Source organism: Chaetodon auriga, chromosome 1 (assembly GCF_051107435.1).
Source record: "Chaetodon auriga isolate fChaAug3 chromosome 1, fChaAug3.hap1, whole genome shotgun sequence".
In the NCBI taxonomy this organism is placed as follows: Eukaryota; Metazoa; Chordata; class Actinopteri; order Chaetodontiformes; family Chaetodontidae; genus Chaetodon; species Chaetodon auriga.
The window spans coordinates 30,976,697-30,994,596 of NC_135074.1; the positions used below are offsets into that span (position 1 = coordinate 30,976,697).

Genomic DNA, 17,900 nt, shown 5'->3' on the forward strand with positions numbered 1-17,900 from the left:
TCCACTTGCACCACCGCTGTCAATACAATGGCAGCTTGCAACCTTTGTGCTGAAGAACGAGCTTATTCAAATGTCTGATTGGGCCTAAAATAAAGTATTTTCTGTGCTGTTGTCAGTGTTGCTCTCTGCACAGCTAAACCCTTGTTGTGCTCGCGGTGGGAACAAAGACGCGTCCGTTAAATAACCAAAGCACATTGCCTGGTACTTGCAGTGACGCTGGTATAAATAGAAGCTTTGTGTTCCACAAACGCCTTGTTTTCAGCCTCTTCTGTCTCCCAGAGTTTAACAAAAGAAGAACGACACGAGGGTCACTGTCAGTGGCATTGATCCCACTCAATACCCCACAATAATGATGTTTAAAGACGATTATTTGGGCTCACTGAGGTTTTAGAAATGTTTTCTGTGCATGTACGTTCATTCTGGAGTTTTTCTTTTTCTTTTCTTTCTTGGGAAATGATGTAGCTCCCAGTCCTGCATGAAATAATATCCTCATCTTCATTGACAGCGGGCTTCAGCGGTGTCATACTGGAAATATGATGAACATAAATTCTCATATCCCTCTTCCTCTATCGTCCAATCATGTGCTGTGACATCAAATAGCCACATAACCTGCGCTCCAATCAAATACCCACCGTCCACAGAGCCACGCCCACCGGTCCTCCCACCTCGTCCTGCACTGTCATGGTGCTTGCTCCGGATGCAGTTGTCATGGAGATGGAAAAGGGCTCAGCGTCCACCGGTGGCACTGTTACCATGGAAATCCCCATCGCAGCAGCGGCTCCAGCGGAGCGCGCAGAGCCGGAGGAGTCTGTTCAGCACCATGGACAGCAGCACGCCGGCGCCGCGTCCCAGCACAGAAACTACCGCATGCTGATTGTGATCGGAGAGGTTTCCGCCAGCCATCACCTGGACGCCGCCAGGACGCAGATCACACAAGGTAAGCCAAAGAGGTCAGAGCACCTGCTGCTGAGGTGAGGCGGCGTCTGGGCGTGAGCCTCGAGACGCTGCAGCTGGAGTCACCTCAGCGCTCTGTTACCCTGTTTTCCTTCATCTTCATCTGGAGGCGAACAAGCAGCCAGTCACTCAGTCTTTGTAAAACGTGAAGGATAAAATCCCTGAAAGTCTCATATTGCCTGTGAAAAGCTTCAGTTTCTTATTGGCTGTCTGGTAGTTGAGATATTCTCAGCCTTTACTTAAGTAAAGGTACAAATACTGTGATCTTAAAACACTCCAGTAAAAGTCCTGAATTCAAATGTTAATCAAGTAAAAGTTAAGCATCAGCAAAATATACTTTAAGTAAAAGAACTCATCATGCAGAAACGGCTCATTTCAGTTTTACATCAGACTGTTTATTATTCCTGATCAATACATGTAAGCAGCATTCCATCAATGTGGGTACTTATACACTACTGAGTATTTCAATGATAGTACTGCCTCATATTTCATCATATGCTTTGCATGTCAAAATCTTAATCTGAAAAGTAACTAGAAAAACAAGTTTCTGATAAATGCAAAGGAGTATAAAGTAGAATATTTCCCTCTGCAATACGCTTGAGTAAGAATATGAAGTATAAAATTAAAATAGTACCACAAATTTACAGTACAGTGTCTGAGTAAAAGTACCTACTTTCCTCTGCAGCCACATTCACATCACGTCTTTGTTTATCTGTAAAGATGATTTTAAACTGCAGTAAATCCTTCAGTATTTGTGTTTTGATACTAACCAACAGTTTGAACTTCTTCTTATCTTTGAAACAAACTTCAGATACTGTGCGGTCAGTGTTTGGTTTAAAGGCTGAAACTCCCGTCTCAGATCCAGTGCAGCTGAATACTGCATGAACCCTGCAGTCACAAACTTCAACCACTGCAGCCACGAGAGAAAAGAGCAAATCAGTGAATGTGGTGTTTTCCTTCAGAGTGCAGCTAAGTGTTCTGTTTTCAGGCCGTAGCTGTTGGCTGTTGGCGTCCGGTTCTTCAGTGGAACATCGTGTATGTCCTTCGGCGCTCATGCTGCTCTCTCCTCCACAGGTTTGCGTTCCTGGAACGTTGATCTGACCGTTTGTGACCTGAACAAGGAGCTGCAGCTGTTTGAGAGCAAACACACCGCTCAGTTTTCTTCACAGGTCAAAGGTCAGTCTGAGTTCACTGAATCAATCTGCAGCAGTGACTGTATTTTACAAGATGTCTGCGTGCCTTTGCCAGCTCTGAGGTGTGATGTTAACAGCAGCTGGAGGGATTCATGCGTTGCCAGTCTGCAGCCGTGGATGCAGCTCACATTGACTCTGTCTCAGATCGACAACATGTCCTTTCATCTCTGCATCTCCTCTGTCCTCTGTCTCCTCGTGCATGAGACAGTCCAGGAGATGCAGAGGTGGTGCGGCCTGTACTGATCAGGCTCAGTCTGCAGACTGTATGTCAGAGTGTGTGTGTGTGTGTGTGTGTGTGTGTGTGGTGAATGGAGTCAGTGTGAGTGTTACCTCTGTGAATGTGACTGCTCTCTGGCTCACTGCGTCGTATTTACAAAAAAAACACTCGCATTCATAATCACTCTTCAGCATTTACCGTAGCTGAGTGGGGTCAAAGCAGCAGCTCAGGCGACGCCGTGCATCGGCCGAATGAATGGAAGTGAGCGCTCGCTCAGCAGGGATTTTAAAAAGGAGCAGTTCGCTCTTGGTGTACGTTCCTCCGCCCACACAGCTCTTTGGCTGGTGGTGTTACGTAAAGAGTGGAAATAAGCACATCTGCTGGTAATATAAGTATTACAAATAAGAAACAGGATGTAACCATTTTAGAACCAATCAGCTGTTGATGGAAATCCATCTTAAAGCTATAATCCAGTCGCTCAGTGGGTCTGCACCATTACCACGCCGGCGTACGCCTGCGGTGCGCCGAGCAGGTGGAGTCTGCACGCCATTTTCCTACTGTAGCTGGCAGATGTGCCCGATACGCTGCTAAACGTTAGCAGGGAGAGAGGCGTTCACGTCTCCACAACCACATGGCCCACACAAACACCTGAAGGGAGGATGATGAGACGGAGAACTGCTGCATCACATGTTCATGCTGGCGGTTATTTGTGAATCTTAAATCTCTACTGAATCTTAAATCTCCCATAATGCAACCAGTTCAATTTCAGAGCCATGGAGGATAATATACAAGTGTTTTCAGAGGCTGAGTAGATCAGAGTGCATCAAAGTGAGCTTGATAAGTCATTAAGGTCAAGTGGAGACGAGGTTTGAATGACACTGATGCTTATTACTGAGAAATGTGAGCATTACTGGTGTTGATAATATAACACTGAGAATTCAAAGGAGTAGTTCTCTCATGTCATCGCATTAGAGCTGCAGTAACTGAATTTTTGGCCGCTTGTGGGCAGCAGAAACACATCCAGCACTCACAGAGCAGCATTATCTTTGAGCCATGTTTGCGTTCAGCTGGTGAATTAGCTCCGTTTTTGGTCTCCACCAACCCCTGAGGGGGATATCTGGTTCTTTAGCTGCTCAGTGCTGCACGATGTTCACCAGCTGGTCTCTAACTGTGCCTGTCTGCAGTTTGCTGCTGAGCAGGTTGCGTAAAGTGAGTTTTTAGAGCTTATTTTCTGAGAACAGCTGCCTGCTGTGGTGGAAAATGGCACTATGACAGCGATGAGAGTGAGCCAGAAGAGTTAAACAGTGATCATACAGCTGAAAAATGAGCTGACAGACACTGTAAAGCTCCATAAAACCAGAGTGAGCTGCAGATTGACCTGAAAATTAATCTGCAGGTTCGTCACTATGAGTGACACCTTTCACATCATCATTTGATAAATTGCTAACAGCTTTAGGCGTGAAGCTTGAGCTGAGATGAGATAACCTTAGCTTGACTGGAAGCGTATAGAAACAGCCAGCGAAGCTCTCCACAGATTAAAAATCTGCCTACCAGCACCTCGAACATTAATTAACACAGACTGATCCTGGTGCAGGAGGCGTGAGTGTCAGCCTTGACAATAAGAGGAGAAATGCTGAACCTGGTAAACCCAACGTGAATCACATGTTGTCTCACCTAATTCTGACTGATAGATTAAAAAAATGTTGAAATGCTCCTTTAAACTTGACCTATGTAGTCATTAAGAATCTGCATTTGACTAATTGAATTTTAAATGTGAACTTCAACCTTTAATGTTTGGTCAGAGGTCAAACGAGTTATTTGATGCTCCTTTGATCGACCCAGCTCTGCATAATTTTACATTACGTCATTGTCTCACTCTCATAATCCACTCAGGACACACAAATCCACAGCCTCCCCTGGACCTCATGTTTCTGTTACCCTCACACAGCAGCAGCACAGGTTGTCAGTTTTCTCAGCCGTTAGAGCGTGTCTCTCTCGCCTCTCATTGTCCTCTGTTCAAGCTTTCCTGGCAGCGTATCCTTTGCTTTCTTCTGCCTCACCTCTGTCACAGACTCATCCCTCCCCTCTCGCAGTCAGCACACTCTTTTCCTTATCTCTGGCCTCGTCCTGCTGTATTTCTCTCCCTCCTGAGGTGGTGGTTTTACTGAAGCGCAGGCAGAGGCTCAGTGCTGCTGGAGAATCAGAGATGGCTGACAGGGAGCATCATCGGGGCTCCGGCCTGAGCAGACATGCTGAAAGGCAGAATATTTCTCCTGGTTGTGGAGTTAACCCTGCAGTTACCAGGATCAAGCTTACTCCCAGCCTTACAGTCATGTGTTTAGATGTGTTTGTAATCCTGTGCAACAGACATGTAGAGGCTACAACTTCCCATAACAGGAATCTGACTGGCTGCAACAAGTAACAATATAAAATGGTTTGGGCAAAAAATTATAATTTTTGCATTTCTGTAGTCATTTGCATGCATGTGCTGCTTGGCTGTAGTTGTAATTTCCATACATCAGTATCACTTCTTGACAAACTACCTTAAAAGAGTCAAATTCTGTGTGTGCTTCAGCTTCTTATACAGCTAATAAAATAGTTTAACGTCTGAGCCAACACTAACGTTCAAAGCACACACGCTCTGTAGTAACGTGGTTCCTGCTGGCTGTTTGCAGTAATGTGATTTAATGAACGTCATAGAAGTCTGTTATCTGTAAATGGAAGTAGAGATTATTGTAAGAGAATTTCTGCAGAGAGGACGGATTTCTTGGCCACGTACAGGTAGATTTCTAATGAGGTCTTACATGCATGTATTTGCATGACAAGGACGTTAAAGAGGTAAAGTACAGCTGTGACAGCAGTGTGGTGAAACGAGAGGAATAATCTTTACTCATGGGAGGTAACAGAGAAATGGACAATGAGCTCAGCTGACACAGCTGAACAGAAGGCTGTTTGTAAAATTCAGGCACGGATGTGAGAGAAGCCACAGTCTGTCGCTACAGAGCCTCAAAACAAAACCTAAAAACTCCCAAACTCGAAGGCAGCATCAAAATAATGTACATGGAAAATAAATATTCAAAGAATCTGATGGGCTGCTGTGTGTGCTTTTCAGTAATCAGGTTATTGCAGCTCACAGAAACTAATTGATTTCCTGCTTTAATCTGATTTGTTGGGCTTTTGCGTGCATGGAAATCATTTCTAGTGCAGAAAGAGAGAAACTCTGTCGCACAGCTGCTATCTGCACAAACTGTATGACGAGCTGCTTGAGCACAGCCTCACAGACGCTGTTGATGATTACTGTCTGTCTCTTTGTCTCTGACTGTTGGTGGACAAGTGTCCACGCTGCCTCGCTGCTCACACAGACTGAAATCTGTCCACATACAGTCTTTGAACCCACTGCAGGGAACCATGCGGGTAAACACAGAGAGGGAAGCATCACATCAACATATAGAGATGTGTGTGCAGCAGCCTAAAGCAAACACAGTACAGTATGTCCTGCAACACACACACACAGACACACACACACACACACACACACACACAAACACAGCTACAGGATTGTATTTCAGTAATGAGCAGGATTAGACGCTGCAGACAAGCAGAGAGAATATCAACCTGTCCAGATTCTCATATTAAAGAAATTTAATATGATGTCAGAGATGATTCTTGCATTTCAGTGTTCCAGAAAATTGCATTAGACCACATCATAGAATCCACTCCGCACTGCCTTTGTTCAGGTATTGTTATCATGTCGTATTAGCAGTTATTTTCAACTAATTCCTGCCTACGAGGTGTTTTCTTACCAGCGGTGGAAAGAAATAAAACACGTTCTAACCTAAGCGTGCACATCCTTACCATTCCCTGTCCTGATAAACTGGAGGATGGAGGGACGAGTACAGCTCACAGTGATGAGAGCAGCTCAGAGACGACGCACTTAAAACAAATGCTCACAGTGACACTGCTGGCATTCTGATGTTTAGCATGTTCATCATCTTAGCTAAGCGCGTTAGCATGCTAATATTTGCTAGTTAGTACTACAAAGGTAGTCACATGTGATAAAGGTTTGGAGGAATCTTCATGTCTTTGGGGATGCTGCTTCCAATCAGGCTCACACCAGAGCAGCTACAGTAACACTTCAGTTTGAGCGAGTCTCACTGTGACTGAATTTGAGAAAAGGATTGAAAAGCTGCTGCGTAATTTCCCCTGAGTGCACGCAGGTTTTTTTTTTTTTTTTAAGTCAGTAGTCTTCTTTTCTCTCTAAAAACAGGCAGAATTTTAATAACAGACACACAGAAACAAGAAAAATGTCTTATGGAAGAAGAGAAGAGCAGATTTTTCCAGGTGAAAACAGCTGGACGCTGCAGCTTTCATCAAATTTTGATTAATCAGGAGGAAATAGAGCATTTGTTGGGGACTATTTTCAGCGGTGGATGGATCCACATTTGTGCTTTAGTGAGTGTTTGTGGCAGCAGGAGGGTGTGTGTGTGTGTGTGTGTGTGTGTGTGTGTGACTGACTCAGAATAAACTACAGTGTGTGTGTCCATGGTGATGGAGGAACGACAGTGAGGCTCACTGATGTGTTTTTAATAGTTTTTGGACGGAGCTCCGTGGATCAGAGGGCATCAGGATGTGGAAACACACACAATGCTTGTTAGTTAGGATCAATTCATTACATCAAGAGATAACAGCAGCACAGAACATCACCAGCCTTTTCCTTCAAACTGAGAAGAAATTAGAGGATCTTTAAGAATCAGTAGATGGCAGGAGGCGATTTAATTTAATCAGTTTGAATAAAAACGAGTGAACCGAGACAGTAATCAATTTTCTTGCGGGGGTGGGGTGGGGTGGGTGGGGGTGTATGAGATACAGTGAGGGTAATAGCTCAGAAAGTATTGACGTAAAGGCGCCATGAGAAGCTGTGAGAGACTGCGCGGCCATGAAAGGATGCTTATCTCTATTATTAAAACATTTCATCCTGCTCTTCCAAGAAATAACATGTTTCATGATGGGCTGGCTTCTCTGTCGCACACGAGCCTGACGGGAGCTCGATTAAGTCGGCGGGGGTTCACAGTTCAGCTGCCGGAGCACGAGGTGGGATGACACATCAGTGTTCTGCGTGGCTTGCCGGCGTGCAAAGGTCACATTGGAAAATTGATCAGATCCGAGCTGTAAAAATGTCCATTCAGAAGTGGGTGCACCCTGAAATTGAAGGTCAGTCCTTTTGAGCACTCCTCCAGTGGCTCTTTTCATAGCAGTGATGCTCAGAGGGTTTAGAGACTCACTGCTGATCATTATTTACTTTTCAGGAAAACCTCTCACAGCAGCCACAAGGCGTTTACAGGATTGGCCTCCCTGCCTGTAATACTATGGCTCCTCCTTGTCTGTGCCTCGAATACTAATACGCAGTCGGTGGAGGAGCGCACAGTCATCATGGCTGACAGGCTCACACAAAGACAAGACGATGCAACCGAGACGGCAGGATGGCTTTTGAGATCAAACGGGACCAGCCGGCTTCCACTTACAGCAGAGGGCGTAATCAGGAGGAAGACGTGCAGTTTATCAGCGTTTGGAAAAGCATCGTGGTTATTAATCGATGATGTTTGCTTATAAATCTGAATCTGCACGTAGATCTTAAAATCTGTCAAGCTCATCAGCAGAGGGACGGATTCAGATGCAGGACAGACAATGATCAGTCTTCATGTCATCAGTCCCACTAAGAAAGCTTTCCTGGAACGGCCGTGTCACTGCCTTCAAGCTCAATTGTTTTTTAAGCCGCGGGGACATTTTTCATCAACATCTCACTCGAGTAAAAATGTGTGAACCTCCAGACTCGAGCCCTCTGACGCCGGCGAGAAAGAGCTCAGGCAGCCAAAATGGCAGTGACCTCCCTGGTGGGTGGCATATGTGCTGAAGGACAGCCAGTGCCCTCGAGTCTCGCAGCCTTCCTGAAGGCCCTGCTCCGCCTGCCTGAGCCAGTGTGGACATACACACTCGAGTCTGCCTTAACACACAGCACAGACAGCAAGACACTCAAAGCAAGGCGACTCAGACGGGGGGTTAAGGAGATGAGACGCGGGGGCTGATGTTGTCTGGCTGAGGGGAAGTGTGAAGACAACAGTGGTTAAAGAAAACACCCACCAGATTGTGACCATGTGACAGGAAATGTTTAAGCAATGTAAGGCAACAACAATAAAGGCCGTTTCAAGCCCTCAGAATCAAAGATCGTCTTTATTTCTAAATCATCCATTAATAATCTGCTGCAAACACATCAGCACGAAATAGATGAGATATCAATGAGCCCGTAAGACACAATGGATTTTAGTGAATTCTTAATGGGTTCTGTTTCGGTCATGTGACGTTAGATTCAGACGGAGGGCAGGATGTGAAAAACACAATGATCGAGATGAAGGAAAGTTCTTACTGGGCGTGTTTCGCTGCTCCTTGAGACGTCGTTCTGCTCTCGATAACAAATGCTCCGGGATGACTGTCGTTTGGTTTTTTCAAGGGTGTGTAGCTTTTATTGTCGATTGTATTGATTAAGCGAGCAGCAAATGTTCAGCGCCGCGGTGCTGATTGTTGCTGTTTTACGTTGCGGTTGTTTGCTAAGTTAACGACTTGCAAAGGTCTGCTGAAACACCACTAAAGACGTGGATCGTCTCAAAACAGTTCTCCATCTGCTCACAACTAAAGAGCGATGTGACGTCATGTGCAAACCACTTTGATTTGTCCTGATTGAGAGACCCCTAGTGGCAGAAAAGACATACTGCGTGCTTTGACACAGGGACGTCTCCGGTCACTGATAACGGTGAATCTTTTTACAGTGCAGCCAAACAAATGGCGGGCTGTCAGACGTCATCACATCATGTTATTTGAATAGAATCATGTCCTCTGCATCACTTTCGTGAATTATACAGGTCACATAAAATCTTGTCTTCTCTTCCTGTCAGTTTAAAACCCACCATGGCCTCTTTTTAGCCTCCTGAAGACGCTCACAGACTCCCAGAGGAGCCATGCACGTTGACGTACTCTTTTGTGTGTTGCGTCATGATGAAATGGATACAGTATGACACATACAGTAGGTAATCAGCGCATCCATCACTGTACCTCCATTAGTGTCTCAGTCTGCAGCATCTCCCCTGTAACAGCAGACCATTTCCTGATTGACCGATGAGGCGCTGGGACAGTCTGGCAACATGAAAGATCACGTTTCATCCCAGGAGAGGAGGAGGAGGGTGGCAGTAATGTCTCCATGAAGGCAGCTGTCGCCCACATGGTGCAATTAATAAAGACTCAGTGGACCTACGCTGCAGACGGATAGCTGATAAACACAACCCGGTGCCTCAGGAAACCCTCAGGGGACACGTGGTCAATAGCAGGCAGTGGAGCTCAGAGGCAATAATTCAGTATTATTGTTTATTGTCTTGCACTGGAATCATATTAGAAGGTGACCGCATTGTGTTGGCACTTTAATTTGTAATTAAAAGTAATAAAATCAGTTGTGTGATGTAATGCAGAAAACTCCTTATTGAACTTCAGTTTGATTATTGTCTCTGATACATTTCATGATAGATAGTGATATTGAAATAAATAGTTTCATTAATATGATACATACACTTATATAGGACCAATTAGCAACAGCTAATAACGTTTTGTAGGAAACTTAATGCCAGCTGAATGACCTTTTCTATTACATAATGAGGAAATGTTGTTAACTGAAGTTGAGCTTTTTTATGGTTATGTCCAGGCACTGAGAGCACTTGGCTAACATAAGGGAAAGATTATGGTCAGTTTTAACGCAGAAAAAGTCACCAGCAATCAAGAGCTAAGAGTCTAAACCTGATCACAGTCTGGATGTGAATCCTGGTTCACACCCAGAAACCTTCGAGTCTCACAGTCCTGCATATAAAACCACCCTGTGACTCCGGCGCGTTACATAAAATCGTTCATTCACTCAAACAAACATTGACTCTGAACATCATCCAGGTAGCAATTATGCTTGTCAGCACAACATAATCATGAACACAAATTAGCTGCATATAAGGGTAATTTCTAGGAGACGTGGTTGTGGGATGGTGTTTTCATCCATCTCACCCAGCCCTACTAACTGAATGCAATATGTTAGGAGCTAACAACCGAGGAGCTAAAAGGAGCTATTAGAAACTAACCTTTTTTCTTCAATTTCACTGTTTTCTTTCATGTTGTTTCCACTTTTGTTGATGCAAATGTTAAAATAAAAATGGGAAATGTCCCGTAAATGTCAATATACTCCTGTCGAGCTACCTTCAAACTAGTGATTAGCAGTGTTCAGTTTCTTGTAGCTCATTAATCTGAACCTGAATTCAGGGGCTCTGGTTCAGTTCTCAGTCTGTAATCCAGCCTGCAGTCATGGAATCAAAAAACCTCCAGTTTTCTCACTCAACATCAAAAAATTGTCAACAACCATGTTAGCAGCTCTGGGCTGCACTAACTGCTTTGAGCTAAATGCTAACTTTAGCATGCTAACATGCTCAAAATGACAATGATGACAATGATGTTTAGCAGGTTAACCATCTTCGTTTAACATATTAGCATGCTAACATTTGCTAATTAGCACTAAACACAGCACAGGCTGATGGGAATGTCATTAGTTTCACTGCTATTTAGTCATAAATCATAATGTCAGGCAAATTGAAATTAATGATGATGATGATGGTGCTGCTCAAGGAAAAGTCAGAGGTTCCTGTGGGGGACATGAATGTCTGAAGCAAATTTTATTGCAATCCACCTGCAAGTTGTTAAGATATTTCATTTTTTTTATTTGTCTGGACCAAAGCATTGGACAGGCCGACATTGCCATCCCATAAGCTTAGCCTGAATAAATAAATAAAAGACTCATTTATGCTCTCCAGCAGCTTATGAATAAAGCGAGTGTCAACAACACGAGTGACATATTACTTGATTTTCCCACAAACCCACAGCTAAAGGCTGAGCGGGTGTTCACAGAGCGTGACGGACGTAACAGCAGGCCGAAGCTGACAGGCAGATGAGTGATGGCTGCAACAGAAAAGAGGCTGTCAGGAAGCTGAGCAGCAATATTAAAGACCCTTCACACACACACACGCACACACACACAGGCACACACAGGCACGGACACACAGGTATAATGTTATCCACTGCTGGATTCCCCTCACGTCCACACAACAGACATGCTGGCAGGGAGACAGAAGGGAAAAAGGGCAGAGCAAACAGCATCCACGGTAATGCTGGAAGATGCATCATGAGTGGGCAGTCGTGCAGTGCTGCAGTGTCAGCAGGTGTAGTTCCTGTGTGTCACAACTGCTTTACTACATTATTAACTACACTTACAACTCGTGTAATGTCATTTTGTTGTTCTCTCCTCTTAGCTCTTTAAAAGTTTTTCCCTCTTTGGGGATTTCGTTAACGATGCTGAACCAACAGAAGGGCCGGTTATGAGTTTCTCTTCCACACTGCACATGCTCGGCTTACAGTAATCTGCTTCTCCATTGATTTCTGCCCGTGAAGGCCTCAAATATACAGCAAATCACAGAGATGTGCTTTGAGGGGCAATACGTGCAGGTCACACCAATGAACAGGGAGCTGACTGACACGGTTCAGAGAATAACCTGCAGGGACGGCGTGCAATCTGTGTCATCGTCAGTTATCTAACGAGCGGTTAAAATTTTAACGACGCGCCTTAAAAATTGCCAGCATTTGTTCTGGGTGCAGTTTAGGAGAACGTGTGCTGGTTAATAATTCAGCAGCTAATATTGATCTGTCCCACAGCTCCTCTGCAGTCAGGGCTGTACATCAAGAAGGAGGGTCCCCTGATCCAGAGCCTTTCATCTGGACCTGACAGCACCCACGTGTACGTGTGTGAGTGCACGCACGTACACTGAAAGAGGTGAATGACAGGGAAATCACTGGAAGGAGAGCTGCACGGTGAAAGAAGAGAGCCTGTAGGGATGCGTGTAATGTCTTTGGGTGGAGGACGGACACTGGGAGTTAGCAGCTCTTTAGGTGCATCTGTACAATCTGCTGCAACCTGCTACAGAAGCACTGCAGCAAAACCATCATCGAGAAGCTTATAATGTTCAGTTATAAGCCAAATCTGGTCAGGGTGGTGTTTGGAGGATGTAGTTAGTGGTGGTGCTGTACTGGAAAACATGATGCAAAATGGTATTTGTAATATTCTGCCCACATGACAGGATAAGTAATCACTGCTGATTTATTCTTATTTGGGCTGCAACTAATTTTCATTTTCATTACTTATTTAAATTATCAATCATTTGGTCTATAAAATGTAATAAAACAAAAAGTCCAAAACCTGGACCTAATCAATTAAAAATGATTTAAAACAACAACAATAACAACAAAAAGAAAAACACTAAAAGGTTGAACATGTGAATGTTTTGGATTTTTGCACGACAAGTGACTTGAATGGTTAATTCATTCTAAAAATTGATGTTCATTATTTTCCTGTCAATTAATTGACTTTTTGTTTCAGTGCTATGTTTTGTGGGGGGTTTCTTCAGTCCAGCATCCATCCATCAGTCTGGGGAAGTTTTGACAATAAGCAGCAGTAATTGGCCTGCAGGGAGCTGACGGTTGATGCATTAGGTTTAGACGAACATTAGTTTAATGAAAGCAACTGATGTCCTCACATGCATTTTAACAGGCATGGTCTGAAGCTAGAGTGGACTATTTATTGGATAGTAAGACTGTTTTCAATGTAATGCAAAGGGACAGAAAGAGGTGAGATTAGCTGCTTCTTTGTCATAACACATCTAAACATCATCTGCTGACAAAAGCTGCCGCGTGTGTCTAAATCAGTTTGGCTAAATGGGGAATTAAAGGAGTCTTGTGGAGTTTTCGATCACTAGTCGGACTATGGAACAGATTTTTTTTACAAGTGGATCCCATTTTGTTTATACTGTACATGCCTCTGGTTTCACTGTTTGGCCACAGATGGCAGTAATGTGCAAAGAAACACATCGTAATGCACCAACAAAGGCAACGAAGACGACTGCAAGCTAGGAAACATGAAAACGATGCATGATTTAAAATACCTGAAACGTCCGCTTTGCAAATGTTTGTACACACTCAATATAAAGATATCTTTGTTACCTTTCTTCCCAGAAAACGCCACAGGGCACCCTTCGAGGTTAGCCATGTTAGCAGCTCTGTGAGGCTGTGCATCGGCACAGCAGTACTTTGAGCTAAATGCTAAAGCTAACGTACTAAGTTAAAAATTCATTATATCACAGTTCTTTGTGAGGGGAGAATAAATATCTGTATATTCATTCATTCAATCCATCCAATGCAAAATTACAAACGTGAGCCACATGGTGACGCTATAGAGGAATAAAGGATCTCATTAGGACACACCCTCTGAGAACAATGAACGCTTTACAAAATGTACTTGTTGAGACATTTCAGTCTGGACCAAAGTGGGGGAACGCTCAGTTTTCAGGATAATTTGATTGGTTGGATTAGTGTTCGCTTTGCATTAATCAGCCTTGACTGGTGAAAGTCGACTGAAACTGGCCTTTGCCATAAACGTGTGAGACGTACAGTATTTACATGTGTCTCTGACCTTGGGTTATGTTACCACACTTGCTCAGAGACGTATCTAACAGCTCAGGCTGCTGCCTTTTAGACAAACTGCTTCACGCAGGCCACAGAAAATAGAGTCGCTCGAGTTGAAAGCACACAGTCATGGTGGCAGTACTTCTTCTGAGAAACACATTAGTCTACAAATACTGAAAAACCATGTGACCTTGACCAGCTGCTGTGTGTGCGCCTTTCCATGTGCGAGAGGATTGAGAGTGATGTAAGGAGCAGAGGAGGGAGGAGAGGAGGGCTGGAAGAGCCGAGACAGTCGGGGGAAAACAGCACGTCTGGAGAGAAGGGCGCGGCAGGCCGGCCATCCGAGCTGGACGGCGAACAGCTGTCTGACATTTAGAGGAGATGGCCGGTTATATGAGATGATGCTGCATCAGTGCTGCCTCAACAGAGTGGATATGATGCACTTGAGTTTCACTAACAGGCTTTTTAGAGAGGAGGTTAAAATACTGTAACCGCAGGCTCCTTTCAAAGAGCTTTTATGATCAGGAGGAGACTGAAGGGTGAAACTTCTCCTTCCTGCATCTTAAAGTTGACGAGTGACTCATCGCATTTAAGTTTGTTTTTTCTGCTTTGTGAGCTATTTCTGCATCAAAGTAAATTATTTTCTGTGTGATCCAAAAAAAGTTATAAAGGGACAAAATGATGGATGTCTTGTGACAAGGCTGGTAAGCAGTGACATCCATCTCTGTGAATCAGCATCAGTCTCTCTCTGTTAGTGAAACGCTGTGATTCATGGTTTAAAGCCGGTCAGGTTGGCAGAGCTAAGAGCCTATTTTAGTTTCTGTCCCACCCAGCAGCTGCTGTTTGAGTCACAACTGTTTGAAAAGCCCCTTCCCAGAACAGACAATCCACTCGCTTCCCACTAAAAATTAATATCTAACTTTAGTTGTCAACATGAACATCGTCCACCTCCACAGTAAAGTTGGTGTTTGGGATTAAGTTAAAGAAAAGGAGATTAACGTCAGCACAGTGTTACATACATGTGGGTTAAAACACGTTTTGCCCATTTACTTTTTCCCAGTTATGTAGCCTCAGTACTGCTGCACAGCACTGACCATGATCCATACAGCACACAGTGATGGGCTCATTTCATTTCTGCTGTTTCATTTGAGGGATTAATCAAAGGGTTGTTTCAGCTCAGTTTCAGCCTCACTGATGAAGGCAGGCAGCTGTTTTCGATAAAAAGGCCCCGATAAACCCACCATGCACGACACCAAGCTATCAAGTCGACATCGTCTGTGCAGAGACCCTCGACTCAGATAATGAACTCTTCCCCCCCAAAAAATGAGAAAAATGGGAGAAACCTGAAGAGGAGCGACAGAAGAGGGACAGACAGGAAGTAGATGTCACATGTGCAGATAAGATAAACAACAAAAACGAGCTGGTGAAGAAAGAGGAGCTCCAGAGTCAGATAATGTTGGATTCTGATCAGATGGACACAAACACATCTCTGATGTGATGCTGGAGCCGTTAGCTGTGTGCTAACATGTTAGCCACGACAGCTTAAAGGTGATAAGAAATCAGGCCTGCGTCTGTTGTTCTGCCAAATCCCAGTTTCTCTTTGACTCGTCTCCGTCGTCCGAGCTGAAAATTAAACTGCATTAAATCCAAACCACCCGAGAGGGCGAGGACGAATTAGCTAAACGGCTGGAGTTTCCCTCTACAATTAAGAACACATAATGGCCATTTCATAAGCTGATTAGTGGACCTATTTTTAGACACGATGAAAAAAAAAATCTGATTATTTTCAGGGCAAAACAGCTTCAGTGTTTCTCCCTATGAACCGTCTTCAAGTGTCATCTGCCTGTTTTTAAAACCTTGACAGGAAAGAATTCAAATGTTTTGATGCTTTTTCTGAGGGGAGAAAGTCGATGCATCGATAAAACAAAATGAGACAAAGGGAATAAATCATAATGTACCCTACATGTCGCTTTAACATCCACTGATGTTACTGGGAAAACATCAGATCTGTGTGCAGCGATGAGGAGGCTGTAACCTTCCTCACGTTAATACATGAAACGAAGCTAAAGTCATATTTCCATCATGTTTTCCACATTGTTTTGACTGGAGCTTTTTAAATCACTTACTCTTACACTGGTTTCATGGCACCTTTATTTGTTATGATGAAATGTTCGACAGTGGATGGAAAAGCATTCATTTGCATTTTCTCATGCAGATTTTAAAATTAAAAGTTCGTGCTACATTTGGATGGAAAACTGGCATCATTTAGAGCTTCATGTTGGAAAACAAGCCCCAATTTCATAAAAAGGTGAAGCCTAATTTAACATTTCAGACATTAAATAGGAAAAATCAGGGTAAGATTTGGTGAGTGGTGTGTTCAGGGGACTCATGGTCTCAGTATTTCTAGTATCCTGGCTATGGCCCTGGATTAAAGCTCATCATTTGCACAATCACCAGAAACTCGCCATCTTCTCCTCCTCACGAGAAGACGACTCGAGCTGGGAATTTTCTGATTCACGTGAACGCAGCAGCACCACTTCGCGTCTGACACTGGAGCGTACGACGGGTTCGTGAACGCAGCACGAGCCAGCGGAGTGTAGGTGTCGATCTGAAGCAGGCCGACCCTGCCTCCATCTCCCTCCGCAGCCCAGCAGCAGCAGCAGCAGCAGCAGCAGCAGCACCGCCCCTCCCTCCGCTCCATCCTCTCTGACGGACGTTTAGACCTCGTTCACCGCTTCTCCTCACGCGCGAGGCGGTGCAGCGCCGCTTCTCCTCCGCTTCGCCTCCGATGTGTCAGACGCGTCGAAGCAGGCGCGCAGAGGCTCGGGGACTGGCCGGACTGGCGCTCTGATCAGGTGGCTGGTTTTATAACGCCGCAGCGTTCGTCTGGAGCGTCACCCTGCATGCAGATGGCCGCAGTCACTGAAGGCATCTGATGCGTGAAGACGGAACATTTTGACACTGACGGAGGCTTGATGCTTTCAGAGGCCGTGGACGGAATATAATGTGAGTAACATGATGATAATCCGTTTCAGTGCATATGGCTGTTTATGCTGTCACCACAGCATTCGGTCTAATTTAGCCCTAAAATTTACCCACAGTGTCTTCTAAACGTCCAGATGCTGCGTTTTAGTCACATTATGTACTTTCTGGTCAGAAACACTGAGGTCATGAGTCCCGATTCCTCCCAGCTCAACCTCAGGTGACTATATCCTCCAGAACAGACAGAAATTTAGCATTTTTGAACATTTAAAGGTGAAAATCTGTTTTCTGTAAATGTTATCTCCTTGTGTGATGGTCGAAGTGAGCTTTCTCACAATGTCAGGGACATCACTTTTATTTTATCCTTTTATTTTATGGTTTTTTCTTTCACATTCAGCCTAAAAACAGTCAATTAAAAGAATACTGGGTCACTAATCAGCCTTAAATGTGTAATGTTTGTGTGACTGTAGGATGCAAAGTCGTCCTCAGGTTGTCAAAACCCACAGATGAGCAGGAATCATGCAGAGATCAGGACCTCTGCGCTCTGCCCTCTCTGGGCTTTGCTCATTTCTCCTCCGACCAAACGGGATGATGGTGCAGTTTGTAGTTCTGCTGTGAGCCGTGCAGGCCTCCAGCCTCTCCTCCGTGTAAACAGCCTCTCTGACTCATGTTCTCGTCTTAACTCACAGTTTATGCTCATTTGTCGCTGCTGTTAGCTGCTCTCAATTCAGATGAGTAAATCTGGGTGACCTGATTTTAAAGGTGGGAAAAAAAGCATCTTCTGGCCTGAAGGCAGCAGCTGAGGCTCTGCTGGTCAGCAGCTCCTTCCATCATCTGAAACCTGTTCGGATTAGACTTCGCTCTCCGAATAACCCCAAACTTACGCAACCGACCAGACAAAAATGTCCAAAAATAGAAAGCAACACACAGACGACTGACAGCTGTTTTAATCCCAACACACGCGAGGC

General features: G+C 44.5%; 1 protein-coding gene across 2 annotated transcripts in view; it reads left to right on the forward strand.

The window, feature by feature from the left end:
• Positions 1–674: 674 nt before the first annotated feature.
• The window catches only part of map1aa (microtubule-associated protein 1Aa), a 41,250-nt gene continuing 24,024 nt past the window's right edge, over positions 675–17,900 (forward strand). Inside the window, exons 1-2 of one of the 2 annotated variants that reach the window (XM_076734590.1) lie at positions 675–937; positions 2,029–2,130. In XM_076734590.1, the coding sequence (XP_076590705.1) occupies positions 682–937; positions 2,029–2,130 (358 nt within the window). In that variant the 5' untranslated portion in view covers positions 675–681. Of the gene's footprint in view, positions 938–2,028; positions 2,131–16,485; positions 16,957–17,900 lie in introns of those variants that run through there. The other variant, XM_076734599.1, reaches the window with a different exon arrangement.